Raw genomic sequence first — 19132 nt, 5'->3', positions numbered from 1 at the left:
CTCTAAGATTTGAAAATTAATAAAGTGATGTGGCAGAAAAATAGATGGTTCAGTTCATACAAGCCAGATAATTTCCATAGTTGTCAATAGCTGGACACTTAATTCTATAAATTATTACTGTAACTTATCTTCCTTTCCATCAATGTAAGTTCAAGGTTAAAAACAGGAAGATGGTAGGAAAGTATTTAGTACGGTATTACCTTAATATAAATATGAAAGTCAAAAGCTTTTACAATTAGAATTGAGAAAACAAAAACAAAAATCATTACTCTCATGATATAATACAGACTGATCAAAAAGGGACATAAAAATAGAGCTAAGGGGCTTCCCTGGTGGTTCAGTGGTTGAGAATCCGCCTGCCAATGCAGGGGACACGGGTTCGAGCCCTGGTCTGGGAAGATCCCACATGCCGCGGAGCAACTGGGCCCGTGAGCCACAGCTGCTGAGCCTGCGCGTCCGGAGCCTGTGCTCTGCAACAAGAGAGGCCGCGATGGTGAGAGGCCCGCGCACCGCGATGAAGAGTGGCCCCCGCTTGCCGCAACTAGAGAAAGCCCTCGCACAGAAACGAAGACCCAACACAGCCATAAATAAATAAATAAATGAATAAATAAATTACATAAATTCCTTTAAAAAAAAATAGAGCTAAAATAACAGAGTTAAGAACTTTATTTTATTGGCTAAAATGTTGTACAGATTTTTTAAATGTAGATTTGGGGACTAGTTTTTGCTTTTAAAAAATGTTTTTGAATTGTTGATGTCCTTCTGTCAAAACAATGCCAGCAACAAGTATACAAGCCCACCAAAAGACCTCAAATTTGCTGCAAGCCTTGCTCATATCTGATCTTGAAAGGAAATCTGCCTACGTACAAGGAAACAGTCAACTCAGTATTGGTCACATTTTCACTAACGTCATTTGTTTGCCCCACTTTGTTCTTTATCTTGTTTCATTTCTACTTTTTAAAATAAAGTCATATGTCATCTGGAGATTCTTTTTCACTGAAACTACAACAGCAGGGATTATCTATACTTGCTGCCACTGCTCCTCATCTGATGGATCTCACTAAGGCCGTAATATGCTCGTTTCCCCTGTAGCCTATGGGATTCATGGCTAGATGCTGCTTACTCATCCTGGTAGATCTCCTTACTCCTACAAAGACTACCAACACCTCAAAACAACTTGATAATTCTGCTTTCTCTTAGTAGCGACTATTTACTAGTTGACTTGTTTACAACAACTTTTTTATCAAGAAAAATTATCTTTCTCTTCTTTGAATAAAATGTAAATAAATATAAATAAAAAGATGATCAACAAAAAGGAGCCACTAGAACATTGTAGATAGATCCACACTGTATGTTCTTTGAGGGCAGGGGTAATATCTTACTTTCTTCCCCTTTCTAATCCTAATGACGAGCAGACTACCAAAAATACAATATTTGTAGATTTACTTAATAAATAACCAAATAAATGAATGAAGATCTTTTCAGAATGCTTAACTCATTCATAACATTTAATAAACTCCTACTATACGTGCAGAGGCAACGAAAGGTGCTAGAATAAAAAGATGATGGTTCTTGCCCTCAAGAGCCTCCATCTGGGAGGGAAGAAAACATGTGAACAGATTACTACAAGAAAGTTAGCTACAAAGTATTCTGAGAACACATTAGAGAACAGTTTCCAGAAGGATCACTTTGATCCCTTGTGACAGTGGCTACAAAGGCTACTTTTGTGGGCGAACACTAAACTTATCCCCTTCATGATCTCCAGAAATTAAAGATGTATTCCAAATACTCTTAACTTTCCATTAACTCTCAAAGGTTGAATGTACCACTTTTACTTAGCTATTTTTCATCATTATATCCCACCTACATAGTTGTACTATTAATAATTATACTCTCTGGGTTACCATGCAATAGCAAAAAAATACTAGCAGGAAATCTGTTACTTTGTTCTACTCACACTAAATCTCTCATCATTACAATAAAAAAGGCCCTCTTTTAAAAGTAATAAACCACCTAATCATCTACAGACCTAATGAACATATTACGGTTGTATAGGTAGTATCATTATAGCCAAGAACAGTTTATGAAAGAAACAGAAGGGCCATCAGAATGTACCTGTCTAAGGCATTCTAGGCAGTGGGTTCTACGCTATCAGCTAAGTTTCCTTTATTGTATAGGTGACAGAGTGCACAGAATGGGTCTCATCTATTAACTCCATATCACTTGGATGTCAGCATTTCATTGGGTCATGTTGACAAAGCACTGTACTACATTATAAACAAAGAAATAAATATACCATTCGTTAGTATTTCCCACATAAAAAACATCCTTTTAAATTCAAGCAATGATGATATAGTAACCATTTTAAAATCAGGTAATAAAATAAGCCCTTTCTTTATCCACAAGAGACAATGACAGACTCTACTCTAAATCTTGTTATTTAGTAGTAATTTGCACTGCTGTACGTCAGAGGATAGCAAAATAATTCATTTCTTTGAAGTGGAATTAAACCTGTCATACTACCCAGGAATAAGCATCTGGACAGGAAAAGAAAGGTCTAAGCAGTATTTAAAAGTTTAAAATCAATTTTTCCTCCATAATCAATATCAATATATCTACAGTCATTGGCATACTTACCACACTGACTGAATTTCTCTTTTAGTTTCTGCCAAGTCAAGTCAAAAGGCAGCTAGAATGAAAAAAGGTATTAGTAACAGATATACAAGGAGAAAAATAATTTTAAGTATACTTTACATTTAGTTGCTTACATTTCTGACAAATATCTGGTTGCCTTTGGAGCCTATTCTGTCTCTCATTCCGCTTCCCATAGGACCTGATAAAAATCCTCGATCCATATCGATGCTCCTTTCCAGGATAGCTCCTATACCTGGTCCCATTCTATCAAAGCTGGAACTCATCCGATCCAGTCCCATCCCCATTCCTCCAGTCACACTGTTCATGCCACCCATTCCACCACCTGGATTTTCAAGAAGGGAAGGGAGGATTTGGGAGTTTGGTGTTTTTGTTTTAAAAACAGAAGGAAAAGGAGAAGGAAGAGGAAGAAGGAGAGAAAGAGGAGGGAGAGAATCATTTTTGAGAAAGAAAGAGAAAAATTAATTCATTTATGTAATTAGACAATATATAAACAAAATTATTTTTATACACACAATATAACAATCTTCCAAGGAACAGATTTTAATTTTGTATATATTCAGTTAGTTGAATGTTAATGACTAACTGAATCTGTTCATTCTATTATACATATACATTTCTAAAAAATTATATTCTGATCATAAAACATAAGTTATATAAATTTTCTATCAATGACTTTATTCATTAATGTTATAGTAGTTTGTATCCTCATTTTTATCTTTTAATAATACCAAGCTTAGTAATTGTTAGAACAAAGACATATGGGGTAAATTCAAATAATTACAACTCCAACACATCAACTGTTGCTCTCATCATACTGTCCTACATAATATTCTTTTCCTAGCTTACCTTTCACCTCAGTATCTTGTTTCGCATACAATTGCTCTTTTCATATCAATTCGATTTTCAATAACCACAGAAAAACCTAACTTTTAGTCTCTATGTTATACAGAACTTGTGGAGATAACAACAAAAACTGGAATCACACTCCTTTAGCCAGAGCTTAAAAATCTAGCTTGTAGCTCGTACCCACTTGATTCTTATACGTTGAGTCCCCTTTAACTATTCCACGCCTACTCTTTCTCAATCGTATCCTTTTTTCTCGTACCTAATATCCCCATTCTAAAAATTAACATCACCCTCAAATTGGCATTCTGTGAATAACAAATATAAAATTAGGGGAACAGAAGTATAAACACTGAGGTGAAAAAGGAAGGTAGGGAAGTTATAATTAACAGGAAAATGGCCAAGGCTGAAAAGATAATGAAAAGAAGGAATAAAATGAGAAGCAAGGTACAATGGAAGTAAGTATCTTCAGCTGACAAGATTTTTTTAACTCACTCTTAGAAGAGTTCAAGTAGACTTTGTTTCCTATTTGTGAGATTTCAATCAATTAAAGGAAGTCGGTAACTATGGAGAGCTCACATAGACGTGGTTCAGTAAGCAACACGGGCCAAAAACTAAGCCTTGTGTTAAGGCTTAATATAAGGCCTAAAATGTAGTAGTGGAAACAGACGGAAGAAATTTGGCATTCCCCAGTTTTGCAACAATAGTACTCTTGATTCTATCAAAGAAAAGGTTTAAGAAGCAAGGAAATAAGCATTTTTTTAACCTTGCCCTCAACCTCAGGAGGTCTCCAGAAGTGTTAGATCTGAGGTGATTCACCTGTGTTTACCAAAAGACACAATTTTTTTTCACAGATGAAATAAGCTAGTCTCCAATAGCAGTTATAGAGAATAAGCAAAGAAACAGAGTTGGTGCTAAAGCTAATGTTGTTCATGACATATGATCAGAAAAAGCCCCAGATTCTTTAGTTGGAATAAAGGTTCTTGAATTGGGTGACAGTTAACACATATTCTGGTGTTAGTTTAGAAATGTCAAAGAAGTAAAATTCAAAGTTAGTTTAGAAATTTCCAACAGCGATAAAACAGTAAAGCTCAATAAATATCAAAATTTATTTCTAAATTATGACAAGTCATATTAACATATAAGAACAAAGTATTACAACACTACAATAACTACTCTTGCAAAGTTTTTTGCAAGTATTCAAATATTACTGTAAAATTCTAGTAAAATTTAAACCTACTTATTCCAGATCCTACTGGACCCATGTTAGAAGCTCCTATTCTTCCTGCAAACCCTCCAATCATTGCACTGCCTAAACAAGGATGGAAAAATAATATACTAATTAATTTAAATAATCATAGTTTAAAATTCCCAAGGTATTATGCTCTCAGAAGATGTACAATAACTGAAAAGTATAAAGTCTTCTACAAATAGGGTTCAAATATGTAAGACACTGAAAAAGAGAGCTAGTACATTAAAACCTCTGAAGTATTTTTCTTCAAGTAATAAATTGCATGAAACATTATAAATTTCTAATTTTTCATACAAAAAAAGACAGCCAAACTTCAAAAAATACAACCTGCAAAAAGAAAAGAAGTAAACAGCCAGCCCTACCAAGTCTACCAAAGGAATCTCCAAAGCCTCGATTTATTCCAATATCACCACGTCCAAAATCTCTCTCCATGCTACTAGTCATCGCACCACGGTATAGCTCTGAAAAGATTATGCAACAAATTAACCCTTTTTCAAGTATTATCACTAAACAGTAATCCATTTAGGAACTTATTGAAACTAAACTGTAATGACAGCAAAAGTCACAATACAAGAAGTCCATGATTTACCCAACCTACTTCACATGCCACAGATACCCCAGTCCCGCTCTGCCTGGTCCTATCCCCTGGTGCCCATACATCCTCTGAAAACATCTACAGTATCCATTCCTAAGTAAAGGGGGGACATTTTTAATAATGGGGAAAATGAAATGTAGCATACACATCCCACTATATACATTTACCTACCTCCCATTCGACCAACTCCTCCAAATCCTCCCATGCTACTCATTGCTTCCAGACCACCAAACCCAATTCCTATGGAATAAAGATTAAGTTTGAGATCTGTCAGTTATATAGCTGAAAGGTACATTTTGTAAATATTAAGTCTCATCAGTAAGCTCTTCATCCACCCTACCTTGTGCAACTGCTTCCTAACACATCACCTTCCATATCCCTTAAGTATGTACCAGGCTCAATTTCTCCTAGCAGCCTTTAGGACGTGAGCCAACAATAAACCATGACTTTTGTTTCCCTTGGAATTCTCAACATAGTTTCTAACTTACTAAACATGGTGATGGGTACATACAAAAAAAACAAATGCTTATACATACCTCCTCCAATTCTATTCATTCCTGCAAAACCTGGACCATCCATTCCCATACCTCAAATAAAATACACAATATGTACTTTCAGTAAATCTTATTTTAATGACTGAAGAATGACATAATGCAACACAGCAAAATAGATACCAATGGTCTAGTCACAGGGGAATACTAGAGAAGCAGCAGGGCACAGATGGGACGGTTTAAAGTGCTATGCCACAGCAGTTGTCTAATCATGAGTCTTCAAAAAGGCCTCTTTGAATATTAATTAGACAAGAAAACAAAATTCACTGGTCATACTCACATTCAGTTAGAGAATACCTAGGACTAGGTAATCGTTCATTTTTTTTTTTCAGCTCAGACACACAAATATCACTACAGCAGATTGAGAGATCAGGTCAGAAAGTAAGGACTCCTTTAAACATGGCAGCTAAGGGAGCAGTAAAAAATGAAAGAATAAAAATAGTATGTGTTTAGGAGGGTAGAGGGCCTAAGAGTAAGGGAGAAGATTTCCATCTGTTTAGATCATAATGATTACCATAACTACCCTCACAATTTAAAATGTAACTATAGCATCTCAACAAAAATAGAAACCAGATAGCATTAATTAGTCCATCAATTAAAACAGCAATTCTCAAAATATGGTCTAAGGACCTCTGAGGGTTCAATAGGTCGAAACGCCTTCATTATCCAAATAACACTAAGATATTGACTATTTTACTCTCATTTTCTCATGAGTATAAGGTGGAATTTTCCAGAAACTACATGATAGATGACACTGTAACAAATTGAATGCAAAAGCAGATGTAAGAGCATGACTGTCTTGCATTAAGCCAAACATTAAAGAGATATACAAAAAGGTGAAATAATATCACTCTTCTCACTAATTTTTGTATTGGAAAATACAATTTATTTTCTTAAAAATTACATTTATTTTAACACATAATGGGTTTATCATTGTTATCTTAAATAAATATGTAAATTTTTAAAAATTTCTAAGTTTTAATTTCTAATACAGTAAATATTGACAAATATAACCACATAAACAAAAGCACTTTGGGGTCAACAAATTTTAAGAGTATAAAAGGGTTCTGAAACCAAAAAGTTTAAAAATCAATCTTCAAAGATAAACTGTAGGTTAGTCTATGTGAATAGTCAAACAGCTATCTGAAAAGCTACCCTCCCAACTAGATATTCAAATTTTAATTGCTTATATGGTAGTATTTCAGCCATTCCACAAATACTGTATATCCATGATACACAAGGCATAGACTATGTTGAATATTCTCCTTCTACCTTAAAGACAATTCAAAATCCAAAGTGCTAAAAGGCTAGCTGTAACGTGGCTGGCCTCAGAGGAACCCTCCTGACCTTCTGTTCAACCTCTTTCATGTTCTCTGCTCTCCAAGGTTTCTTTCCTTTTTCTGACTAAAGTAACATCTTAAATATTCAACTATAAACTACAGTCCTTTAAATATCATTACAAACTAGTAAATATAAGCTTTACAATGTAGCAAATGTATCATTTAAAAAGAAATAATAAAGTTAGAATACTCACCACTTGGACCTAAATTTCCCATTACACCACCTATGTTCAACTGGCTGGCACTAATAGGCTGTCCACCTGGACCAAGTCCCATTCCAATGCCTCCAAGACCACCTAAAACACAAATAAGAATATTATTACCAACTTATATATGATCAACTAACTGGCACTGAAAAATTTTTTAAAGCTATATGCCTGTAGTAGTATTTCTAAAATTTGGCAAATTTGTAAATAAGAGCACCAGTTCTTGTTTTCATTGGAATGCAGCACATTGAAGCCTCACTATAATATCATTTACTAATGAGAAGTGTTTTATGAAGCAGATCCATCTTATATCCCAGTTAAAGGCATACTGAAAAAGAGTAATGAAATACCAAGAGGATTTTGAACCACCTTATAAATGACATACATATCTGAAAATAAGAATATTGCTTGAATCTGTAGACCCTCTTAAAACCTAGGAATTACTTTTCAGATGGTTCAAATCAAACTAAAAAGTCAACAAACATGAAAACACTGAATAAAGCAAACGTTATACTACCTAGTTTTATCATTGACATATTTATTTATATAAATAAATATATTTATTTATATTTATATGGTATTTTAATTTATTTATAGACTATGGTATACAGTGTTTTCACATCTATTATCCACAGATGAGGTAATTTTTGAGACTGTTAAGTTACTTGTACAATGCCATTTAACTACGTGATTAAGCTAAGACTAGAATTCAAGTTTTCTGTCTCTAAATCCAGTATCCTTTTTACTTTCTCTCTTAAATTAAGTTCACTGAAAAGAGACTGTAAGAAGATAATCTGATGACTTAAAGACAGTGGGAACTGTTTTATTCTACTAAATCTGAGTTTGGCTTAAAAGTTCTTGCTAGTCAATGTAGCAATTAGTAAGTGGTAAGGGCTGAGAAAACCATATACTATATATGTTTTTTAAAAAGAGTACAGAAGCATGTTGTGTTAAATTGGAGAAAGAGCAATGTAACCTGGTAAAAGAAATATCTTTTTTAGCTCAGTCCCTAAAAATGGTTCAAAGCAATAGCACACTTGACTATCAACAATGCTCATGTCTACACCTAAAACTCTTATTTTCATCTCTGATATCATTCTTCACTAAAAGGAACCAGGCCTCTTTGAAAGTAGGCCAATCTCATGTCTGTGAACAAGAAAAATCTTCATGGATCTGGGAAATCCCATTTTCACCAGAAAGTAATAGCAGAGGCATAGGAAATGAGAGGCCCCCACTTACCAAGTTATAATAATTTGAGAAAAAGAAGTGGGGGGTTGGGGAGAAAGGAAAAAAATAGGGAGGTTAATAATGATTAACTTAACTAAAACAACAAACTGATTCTGTTAAAGTCTATGAGTTCATATTACATCTCAATAGAGTACATAAAACCATAAATCTTGAAAAGAACAGATATAAAAGTATGAATGTAATTTTTAAATCTAAATACATTGAAAAGTACTAACAGTGGAAAAGTAAATCGAAAGCCCCTACTTTATAAAACCAGGATATTAAAAGATGACACCCTGAGTGATAAGGAAGGGCAGGAAAGGACTGCCCTACAAAGGGAGAACAGGTAATATTCAAAGACATGTAAGCTGAGCATTTTCGAGAATTTATTTTAAAAAACTGAATTCTCAATTGTGAAAGCCCTATAAACAGTAATCCACATCCACACTGTAGTAAAACTGCATGCCAAAGACAAAGATCTTAAAATCAGCTACATGAAGAGCACAGCTTATCTATAAAGAAAGGACAGTTCAACTGATAGCTGACTCGATAGCAACGATAGAAGCCAGTAGACTGGAATATTTTTAAAGTGTTGAGAGAAAATAAGTACCTTAAACTATATAACCAGTGAAACTATCTTTGAAGACATTTATAGACAAACCAAAATTAAGAGAATTTACTAACAACAGATACTCATTGAAAGAGCTTTTAAAATACATGCTTCAGGGGGAAAAAATAGTGCCAGGGCCTGTGAAAGCAGCTGATAAGTAATAATAATGCCTAATTTGTGGGACTGGAAACAAAGCAATATATAACTAAAACACTGAGCAATAATAGCACATAATTCAGTAGGAAAGTGATTAGAGTTAGAGCATTCAAAGGTCATTCTACTATTGAGAATAATTATATTAACTTCAGACATTATATAGACATATTAAAATATCCAGGATAATCACCAAAAGAGAAAGATAGGAGAAAAATAAATATAAACATTTGTAAAAAAAAGAAAAATAAAACACAAAATAAGATAATGGGAATTAATCCAAATAAATCTACAAATGTGAATAAACAAAACAAAGCTGTTGTATCTACATTACTATTAGACAAATGACTTAAAGGTAGTTACTAAGTATGAAATCACTCTATAATGATAAAATCTTGATTCACTAAGAAAATATATCAGTTCTAAACCTGCATGCACCTACTGAATTAGTCTCAAAATAGTTCAAGTAAAAACAAGAAAAAATACGCAAATTCACCATTATAGCAGGGGATTTTACCATAAACTTATCTCAGTAATTGATGGCACAAGCAGACAAAATTACTAGCAGAGATATAATTTAAATGATTAACAAATTTGATTTAATGGACATATACAGAACAGTATACTGCACACCTGGAGTATTTATTAAAATGTATCATATATTAGGCCACAATGCAAAGTCCAAATTAATTAATTAATTCCAAGGAATCACAGAGACCATCTTCTATGACCACACTGCTAAGTTAGAAATTAGTAAGAAAAAAACGTATACATTTGGAAATTCAAAAGTATATGACTTAGGAAGAAATCATAATGGTAATTTAATAAAAATTAAATCACAATAAAGACACTCCATAGCAAAACTTGTATATAGTGGCCAAATTTATAGTCATAACTAATTGTATTAAAAAAGAGGCTGCAAATTAGTGAAGTACACATTCAACTTAAGGAGTTAGGACAAAAATAAGAGACTAAACCCAAAGAAATAGAGAAGGAAATAAAACTAAGAGAATAAATTAAAATATAAAAAATGGAATTCACTTCTTTGAAAGCACTAATAAAACTGACAAATCTCGAAGAAAAACTGACTAAGGGGGCTTCCCTGGTGGTGCAGTGGTTAAGAATCCACCTGCCAATGTAGGGGACATGGGCTCGAGCCCTGGTCCAGGAAGATCCCACATGCTGCAGAGCAACAAAGTCCGTGCACCACAACTACTGAGCCTCTGCTCTAGAGCCCGCGAGCCACAACTACTGAGCCCACACACCACAACTACTGAAGCCTGCGCGCCTATAGCCTGTGCTCTGCAACAAGAGAAGACACGGCAATGAGAAGCCCATGCACCGCAACGAAGAGTAGCCCCCGCTCACCACAACTAGAGAAAGCCCATGTGCAGCAGCGAAGACCCAATGCAGCAAAAAATAAATAAATAAAATAAATAAATTTTAAAAAAAAAGAAAAACTAAGAAAAAAAGAGAAATTGCAAACCACTGGAATTTAAAAAAGAACTATAGATGTGGCAAAAATTTAGAGAGGCTATTTTATTCCAATAAATCTGAAGATGAAGAAAAATGGTAAAATTCTCAGAAAAGCAGAAATTACCACAACTGAGTCAAGAAGCAATAGGAAATATGAACAATAAATAGTTAAAAATCTTCCCACAAACAATACACCAAGGCCAGACAGTTTTACAAATAATTTCTAGCAAACATTGAGAACATATTCTAAGAGAAAAAGAACAAAACACTCCTCAACTTAGTATTGTTTCTAATAACAAAAAATTAGAATAACCTAAATTATATATATGTAAAATGTGGTATTAGCAGTTAAAATAAAGGAACTAGAGCTACAATCTATCAACATAAATGAATCTCAGAAACAATGTTAAACCAAAACCAGCAAGTTGCAGAATAATAGGCACAATATAATTTCACTCACACCAAATTTTAAATCCAGCAAAACAATTTCATATAATGTTTATGGATGTATAAATGTGTGATCAAATTATTAAAACCTAAATGATAAACACTGTACTCATAAGTTGTTTCCTCTAGGTAAGGTATCTAGTGGGAGGTGGTAGGGGAGAAGAATCTTTATCTGTAAAATTTTATTTTAAAGAAAAATCACCTAAAACAAATATGGTCTACACAGCTACACGAGTGATTTTATATTTGCCTGTATATTTTAAATATTTTATGGAAAAAAAAAAACTTTAATAATAACCAGAGAAAATACAACAAAAAGTAAGAACACGAGATAGTATTTACTGAGTGCTTACATTATGCCAGAACTGTTCTAAGTGCTTTACATATACTATATATTAATTCATGTAATACTCATGCCAACCCCATGAAGTAGGTACTATCAAGCATCTTCATTTTGAACATGGGGTATTGAGACACAGATGTTAAGTACATCATATTGCTGTTTTATAATCCTTTGGAAAACAATTTGGTAATACTGATCAATGAGCATACCTGAAAACCTGTAAATCTACATCAAGATATCTATCTTAAGGAAATAACCAAAAACATACCAAAGATTTGTATACAAAAAGAAAGAAAAAGAAAAAACTCTATTGGTGATTAAAGGGAAAATGTTAAAATACCTAAAATATACGTAACAGTGAAATAGTTATGGAGCATCCATATGATAGATTATTAATAGCCAATAAATTTTGGAAAGAATTTTTAACATATAATAATGCTTTTGTTAAACAAAAAAATAAAAAATTATTTATATGGTAGTTCTCAACTATGTAAAAAAATACACCTAGAAGGAAAGACTGGAAGGAAATGAACAAAAATGTTATAATGGAGGTTACTTATGGGTGGTAAAATCACAACGATTTTTTTTCCCCCTCACATATGAGCTTAACAAATTTTTTAGTATATACTGCTTTTATAATCAGGAAAAATTACAAAAAGAAAGAAAAGTGTCACATATAATCAATTATGCCAAACTAGCTCCGTAACTCCAAACACCAAATTGTGGGCAACTTGGGAAGTAGGCACAAAAATAAAGTTTTGCTTAGCATATAATGAAATTGAAAAAGAATAGTCTGTATTACTTCTAATAATAGTTTTTACTTACGTGGTAATTGTGGTGTTTTACTATCATGTGAACGGTAGTCTTCATGAGGGACAGACTTGTCATCCTAATTGCAAAAAAGTTTATTATATGGTTAATATATAATTAAAAAGATCTGTAACATAGAAGAGAGCAGATAAAACATTTGAAGAGGTTGGAGAGTTGAAGTGATATACAGGAACTCACCATTTTCACATGCATAGGTCTATCAAACAAAAACTGCCCATTGAACATAGCTGTTGGTTCAGTCAAGGAAAGCCAGTTAGGCAACTATGAAATTATACTTGAACACAAACACATTTTTAATAATCATATTTACCATCAGACTATCTCTAATATTTTTAAAAACATCTTTAGTATTTACTTATTTGTATTAGTCTCTTCCGCATACTCAAAAATCTTCAGTTCTTTGCTTTATAGTTTTATTTTATAAATATCTTTTAATTCAACCACTGCAAAAAGAAAATTAACAAGGCTTCATTTAAAGCAACTGTATTAATGTACAATGAATTACATTACTGTCAACAGCATGTATACAATTAGTTGTGGTAGGAAGAGGAAGTAGAAAAAAGTTCATACCAGGCCTATACAATATGGCTAATTCAAGTTTTAAGAGTGACTTTAGTACTTGGACATAGTAAAGGTTTTATGTGCTGGAGACCAAATTCTAATACACATTTCTAAGCCAGGCAACCTTAAATTCCATAATCCCCACAAAATGGTATCAAACTTCTTCAACCTTATTAAATAATGCTAAAGTGTAAATCAGGATACAAATTGCTTGAACTGCTTCAATTGCTTGTTCAAAAGTGACTGTGCCCATTCCTCTGCTCTTGCCATCTTTGTCTTCTTTAATATCTGCCCGCTTTACAGTTCCAGCTATGCTGAACACTTCCTTTAGCTTCTTCCAACCAACTTTGAAGTCAAGCTTAATATAAAATTATATAAAGTTACATACCTATTAACTCCTCTCCCCACTTATAAATACAAATCTTTTCTAAACTCTCAAAAATATAAAGAACTATAATTCTTGTTAAACAGTATATCAATAGTATTCACGTAGAAACATCTTAAACTGTTAAAGATCGGTTAAGCTACATCTACATTGTTCCTTACCCTTAATTTTTTTAATTCCCAAAACAGTCTCTCAGAGCTGCTCAATCCTGTTTTGTACATTTGAAACTTTCATATCTATTTTTACTGACAGAAATTCAGATTTTGGAAAGTATGGTTGATATCACTGACTTTCAAAAGCTTAGAACAAATGACAAACCAACTACAACATGCACATTCACAAATATCAAATATCAAAGCTAAAGAAAGAAATCCATTTACCAATATGAACAAAAATCACATATAATGTTAAGTACATAATTTCAAGAACTGCTTAAGTGTTTATAAATTCCACAGTTCTGTTTTAAAAAATCCTAAATACTTGTATTTACACTCTGACCTTATATTTATGGACTTAAATTGGGTTTGAGTTTACAATAATTACTGTTTTGCTTAGTTAAAAACAAGCAAAATGTTCTATAAACCTATGACCCATTCATCTAATTAAATAATCTCATGATTAGAACTAAATATCTGAATGGCAAATTTTTAGAGTAAAGCTTAAACTTACATTAGCAACAAAAATTGTGGAACCAAGTCTACCAGCCTGCAAATTACTGATAACCTCAGGAGGAATGTTTGGATTATTGAGAATGGAAGGTGGTAAATTCATCAATCCCGATCCCATGTCGGGTACATGTCCTCCTGGAAATGATCCTCCTGTTCGTTGCAATGCCCTACGAGCATTTTCTCCATCAGGATCCTATAACATACAGTGAATGTTAAATGCCACTAGATACATCAGTAAGTCTATATCACTAAAATAACTTCAAATTCTACAGCAGCTATCCCAACTGGCTCAAATTAGTGGCCCTCTTGAAGAGTGAGCTTTTTTCTCATCCAGAGAATTCAGTCCCATAAAAACCTGTGGATAGACAAAAGATTTCAGTCTCCAGGGATGTCAATTAAATACCTCTTTCCAATCACTAAAGTCACTTAAGAACTTGAAATTAGTTTAATTTTGTCCTCATACAGGTATACAAGTATATGGCACACACACATAAATCCACATAACTCAAAGAAAACAAAATACTTACTGTGACTCTTATTCTCATCACTATATGCCCAATGTAATGCCAAATTCATACTAACTCAAAGTTTTCAACAGCAGAACAGCCTGTTATAAAACCCAGGAATACTGGGGTAGAGGGGAACTGTTATAATGTGTAAATTTCATTCCCAAACAAAATACAATTATCCACTTTCCAAACTCTTGCCATCCTCAACAATGATTATGATCTGAGATGGAGGGAGAAGGGAGATAAAGAAAGGTATGAAGAATGGTACTAAACATTGTTTGGTTTTTGTTTTTGTTTTCTTTAGTTCATTGACTTTTAAGAGAAATATGCTGCCTTTAAACAAAACAAAAAAGGCAAGCTTAAACATACTTCTCACTCATCTCAGTAAGTAGAGTACAAAAAGAAAACAAAAACCACATAAACACACAGATAGACTATCACCTGCAATACCAAATGATTATGATATATGTAACCATCAACTCTACTCTGCTGGCCTCCATCTGGGAATACTAATAAAAAGAAAGTTGGATGACTTTAATAAATTTTCTAGGAAGGCTGGGAAATAGAAGGTGAAGTGAATGTAAGAGTAAAGGTATTCTGGCATCCAATGTATTCCATCACCATGAAGAAATAAAAAGAAATACAAAAGCAAAGAAATTAATGTTTTGAAGAATGCTATAAAACTCTTTAAGTTAATAAATAAATGCTTCAGGTCTAAGGTTTCAAAATCTTGCACAAATACAAACTTAGAATAGTGGTTACCTATGGGGGAAGGAGGAGGACATAGCAGGGAAGATGCTTCATGAACCATTAAGATAGTCAGATTGTCCTTCACATCTTAACATTAATAAAACATTGTTATATTTTGATTTTTTTAGGTATGACATATATATAAACATATACACACACAAAAATATAAACACACATATATCATAAAACATATATAAAATACAAATTATGTAAAACCACCTACTATATAGCATGATTTTTATTCCTCTTTTCTCCTTAGATGTCAGCCTGCCAGTCATTGCCTGCTATTGCTATGAGAGGGCCTATAATAAGTTTACAACTGCTATTAAACCTCACTTAATTAAATTTAAAAATGCAATCCTAATATCTGTTAATGAACATTGGAAATATACTTATCCCTAGACTCGAACTAGTATTTCTCAGCACTGACCCCGGCCACCCATGTGGAAATCAGATAATTCCAAGACAGGGACCTTTAGAGATATTAATCTGAAAAAGTTAACTGAATAAAGAACACCTCATCATTTAGCCAGGCCAAACTCAACCATTTCTCTCTTTAGGAAGTAAAAAATGGGAGTATCCTATATCAACTTGGATCACATAACTCTACTATAGGGTCTCTGAAATATTACTGAGGATCTACAATGTGCTAAAACTTAAAAGAACACAAACAATATGGGCTTGGCCTTTAGCATCCAATAAACTTTTTTTCCAGTTTAAAAAAAAAAAAAAGACACAGAATCTATAATACTTGTCTTTTTTTTTTTTTTTTTTTTTGGCCGCACTGTGAGCCTCGTGGGATCTTAGTTCCCCGACTAGGAACTGAACCCCGGCCCTTGGCAGTGAGACCACAGAGTCCTAACCACTGGACCGCCAGGGAATTCCATGTAACACTGGTCATTTGAAGAGGAATAGGAAACATCATAAAAAAGCAAGTCATAATCCTCAAAATAATAATTTCCCAAATGGTGGCTGTTCTACAAATGTCACCTTTATGGGAAATTATTAGGGTATCAGCATATTTCTGGAAAACTGGTCCTGGCTTACGCATAAAAATTACCAAATAAATGGCTGGCACAGATTACAACAGTCTAAACTTTCTCTACCGATTTTCTACATCTCAGTCAAAATATTTAAAAAAAAAAGAAAGGAAAGAATAAGCCCCTAGGCTCAAATAGAATTAGAGAAATTCAGAAGCTGACTCCAATAAAGGGATATGGGATACCTGTATTTGTTGGCAGCATGGCCTTTAATTTTAAGCTATTATCACCTCATATCCAGGAACAAGAGACCAAGGACCAGTAACACTCCCACCTTGGGCAGGAATAACAACAATCAAAATTATTATTACAGGGACTTCCCTGGTGGCGCAGTGGTTAAGAATCCGCCTGCTAATGCAGGGGACATGGGTTTGAGCCCTGGTCCAGGAAGATCCCACATGCCGCAGGGCAACTAAGCCAGTGCGCCACAACTACTGAGCCTGTGCGCTAGAGCCCGCGAGCCACAACTACTGAGCCCACGTGCCACAACAACTGAAGCCAGTGCGCCTAGAGCCTGTGCTCCGCAACAAGAGAAGCCTCTGCAATAAGAAGTCCGTGCACTGCAATGAAGAGAACCCCCCCGCTAGCCGCAACTAGAGAAAGCCCATGCAAAGCAACAAAAACCCAATGCAGCCAAAATAAATAAATAAAATTTTTTTTAAAGTTAAAAAAAATTATTATTACAGCTAACATTTATTATGTAGTTACAATATTTTCAGCACTGTGCTAAGTGCTTTATATAATAGAATTATAACAAATATGTAACATTTATTGTTTTACATATATTAACTCTTTGAGTCCTCATAACACTATCAGATAGATTCTAGTATCATACCCATATTAGTGATAAGAAAACAGAGAGGTTAAGTAATTTGCCCTGGGTCAGATTCTCTGATGCCAGAGCCTTAGTTTTTTTAATCCTCATAAGTGTATCTCATTTAATCCTCATAAAAACCTTAACTAGGTAAGTATTATCTGTATACTATTATAATTACTAAGGTTTAGAGAATAACTCAACTAAGTCACACAGCTAGAAAGTGATAGAGCTGGGACTCAAACCAACACCATACTAAATTAAATTGTGACTGACAGTACTGCTCTACAATGATTTGTATCCATGTTGGTGGAAACTCTTCAGGGTCCCAAAGTTACATCCTCTATCATTTTTTACTATAGACTTTAGCAAGGATATATACATATGTGGTCTGTGATCAACTATTCAGATAAGATCAACAATATGAACTAAAGAAAGACATGAAAATGACTTCTATTCAAGCTAATCATTTCCAAGGTAAATTACACCTAACTGTAAACAGTTTTTCATGTATGTTCTGATCATTCTTTTGTCAACATATTTATACACTGTTTCATACAACGGGAACATCTCCACTTTAGGGGTTTCCAAGTTCCAGTTATAAATTTCACTAACCGATTTATAACTTTTCTTAAATTTTAATCTGGCATAGTTTCAGGTTAATTTTATTAAAAGTGAATATCAATTTTATTCAAATCCATAAGGTATTTGCATTATTAAGCAAACTTTAATTATCAACTAGAATATCTACAATATTTCTTAAATCTAAAACAGTCTAAAAACTGAAAATGTTTATACCAAGTAAAGTCAGCACCTTAAGTTTGTCATCTTTAAATTTCTGTGTCCTGTAATTTTTTAAAATCATATACCCCTGCTTATAATAACTTGGAACAAATCATATACATAGGATACTGCTTAAGGGCAAATAGGAAATCATGTACAAGCAAAACTATCATCAATTGTATAATGCTTTAATAAGCATCTACCCTTTAAAAAAAAATGCTGTAATCAGATAAATAACCTTACTAGATGACAATCCAAAGAAGACATGTCCTTATATTCAAATGTTTAAATTATTCCAAATATAAGAAATCTTACCTCTTTGATATTCAAGGGTCTTCCGCTAAGATCATATTTGTTCATAGTTTCTAGTGCTTTCTTGACAAATTCTTCATCTTTGAATTCAACCACACTTAATGGGGAAAAAATTTATAGGAAATGTTTATGTACTAAGATTTTTTTTCCAATCATAAGTTTAAATTTGACTTAAGATACTTAAAAAAAAAAAATTCTTACCCACAACCCTATATCCAGGTAGATTTGTCAATATATGCAAAAGAAAAAAAGTTCTGGATCAGTAGACGAAGTTAATGGCAGATTCTAACATTTAAATCATTAAAAATCAATAACACAATCATTCTTTGTCTTTTAGACCTCCAGAACCTAACAGGCACGTGACCACAAATTTTCTGTAAATTTTTAGATCTATCTATTTAAGATTGTAGAATCTAGCATCTAACAAGCTTGGAGCACATTTTTACTTTTAGATGACTCTTCTTTAAAACTAAAGTAATGTCATCCCACAAATTCAATCAAAAGTAACTCAAGGAAGTAACTGAAGGCTCTCAAATACCTATCTTTACATTGTTACAAATATTTTTAAAAGATATATGGTACACAAATAGTTTTTAATGTAAATTTTTCAATTTTATTAAAATCAAAATAGGAAATATTAATCTAATGTTAAACAAAGTTCTCAAAACTGGCTGCACACAATTTAATAGCATCCAGTTGTAAGTATATATATATAAAAAAAACTATGCTAAAGAAACAAATTAGTAGAATCATTTTTTAAATAATTCCTTGTCAATATTAC

The 19132-nt window shown here is 33.2% G+C and overlaps 1 protein-coding gene across 2 annotated transcripts in view; it reads right to left on the bottom strand.

Moving 5' to 3' along the window:
- Positions 1-19132, bottom strand: part of MYEF2 (myelin expression factor 2) — a 33854-nt gene that overhangs the window by 7354 nt on the left and 7368 nt on the right. Inside the window, exons 4-16 of one of the 2 annotated variants that reach the window (XM_061180346.1) lie at positions 18553-18560; positions 18355-18448; positions 14145-14336; positions 13295-13448; positions 12707-12756; positions 12524-12587; positions 7431-7532; positions 5882-5932; positions 5517-5585; positions 5113-5211; positions 4739-4810; positions 2769-2977; positions 2638-2689 (exon numbers count right to left, since the gene is read on the bottom strand). In XM_061180346.1, coding sequence (XP_061036329.1) covers positions 2638-2689; positions 2769-2977; positions 4739-4810; positions 5113-5211; positions 5517-5585; positions 5882-5932; positions 7431-7532; positions 12524-12587; positions 12707-12756; positions 13295-13448; positions 14145-14336; positions 18355-18448; positions 18553-18560 — 1216 coding nt within the window. The remainder of the gene's footprint in view (positions 1-2637; positions 2690-2768; positions 2978-4738; positions 4811-5112; positions 5212-5516; positions 5586-5881; positions 5933-7430; positions 7533-12523; positions 12588-12706; positions 12757-13294; positions 13449-14144; positions 14337-18354; positions 18449-18552; positions 18561-19132) is intronic. The other variant, XM_061180347.1, reaches the window with a different exon arrangement.

Source organism: Eubalaena glacialis, chromosome 2, assembly GCF_028564815.1.
Source record: "Eubalaena glacialis isolate mEubGla1 chromosome 2, mEubGla1.1.hap2.+ XY, whole genome shotgun sequence".
NCBI classification, from domain to species: Eukaryota; Metazoa; Chordata; class Mammalia; order Artiodactyla; family Balaenidae; genus Eubalaena; species Eubalaena glacialis.
The sequence above is the reverse complement of the archived record's forward strand: the minus strand, read 5'-3'. Positions and strand labels throughout refer to the sequence as shown.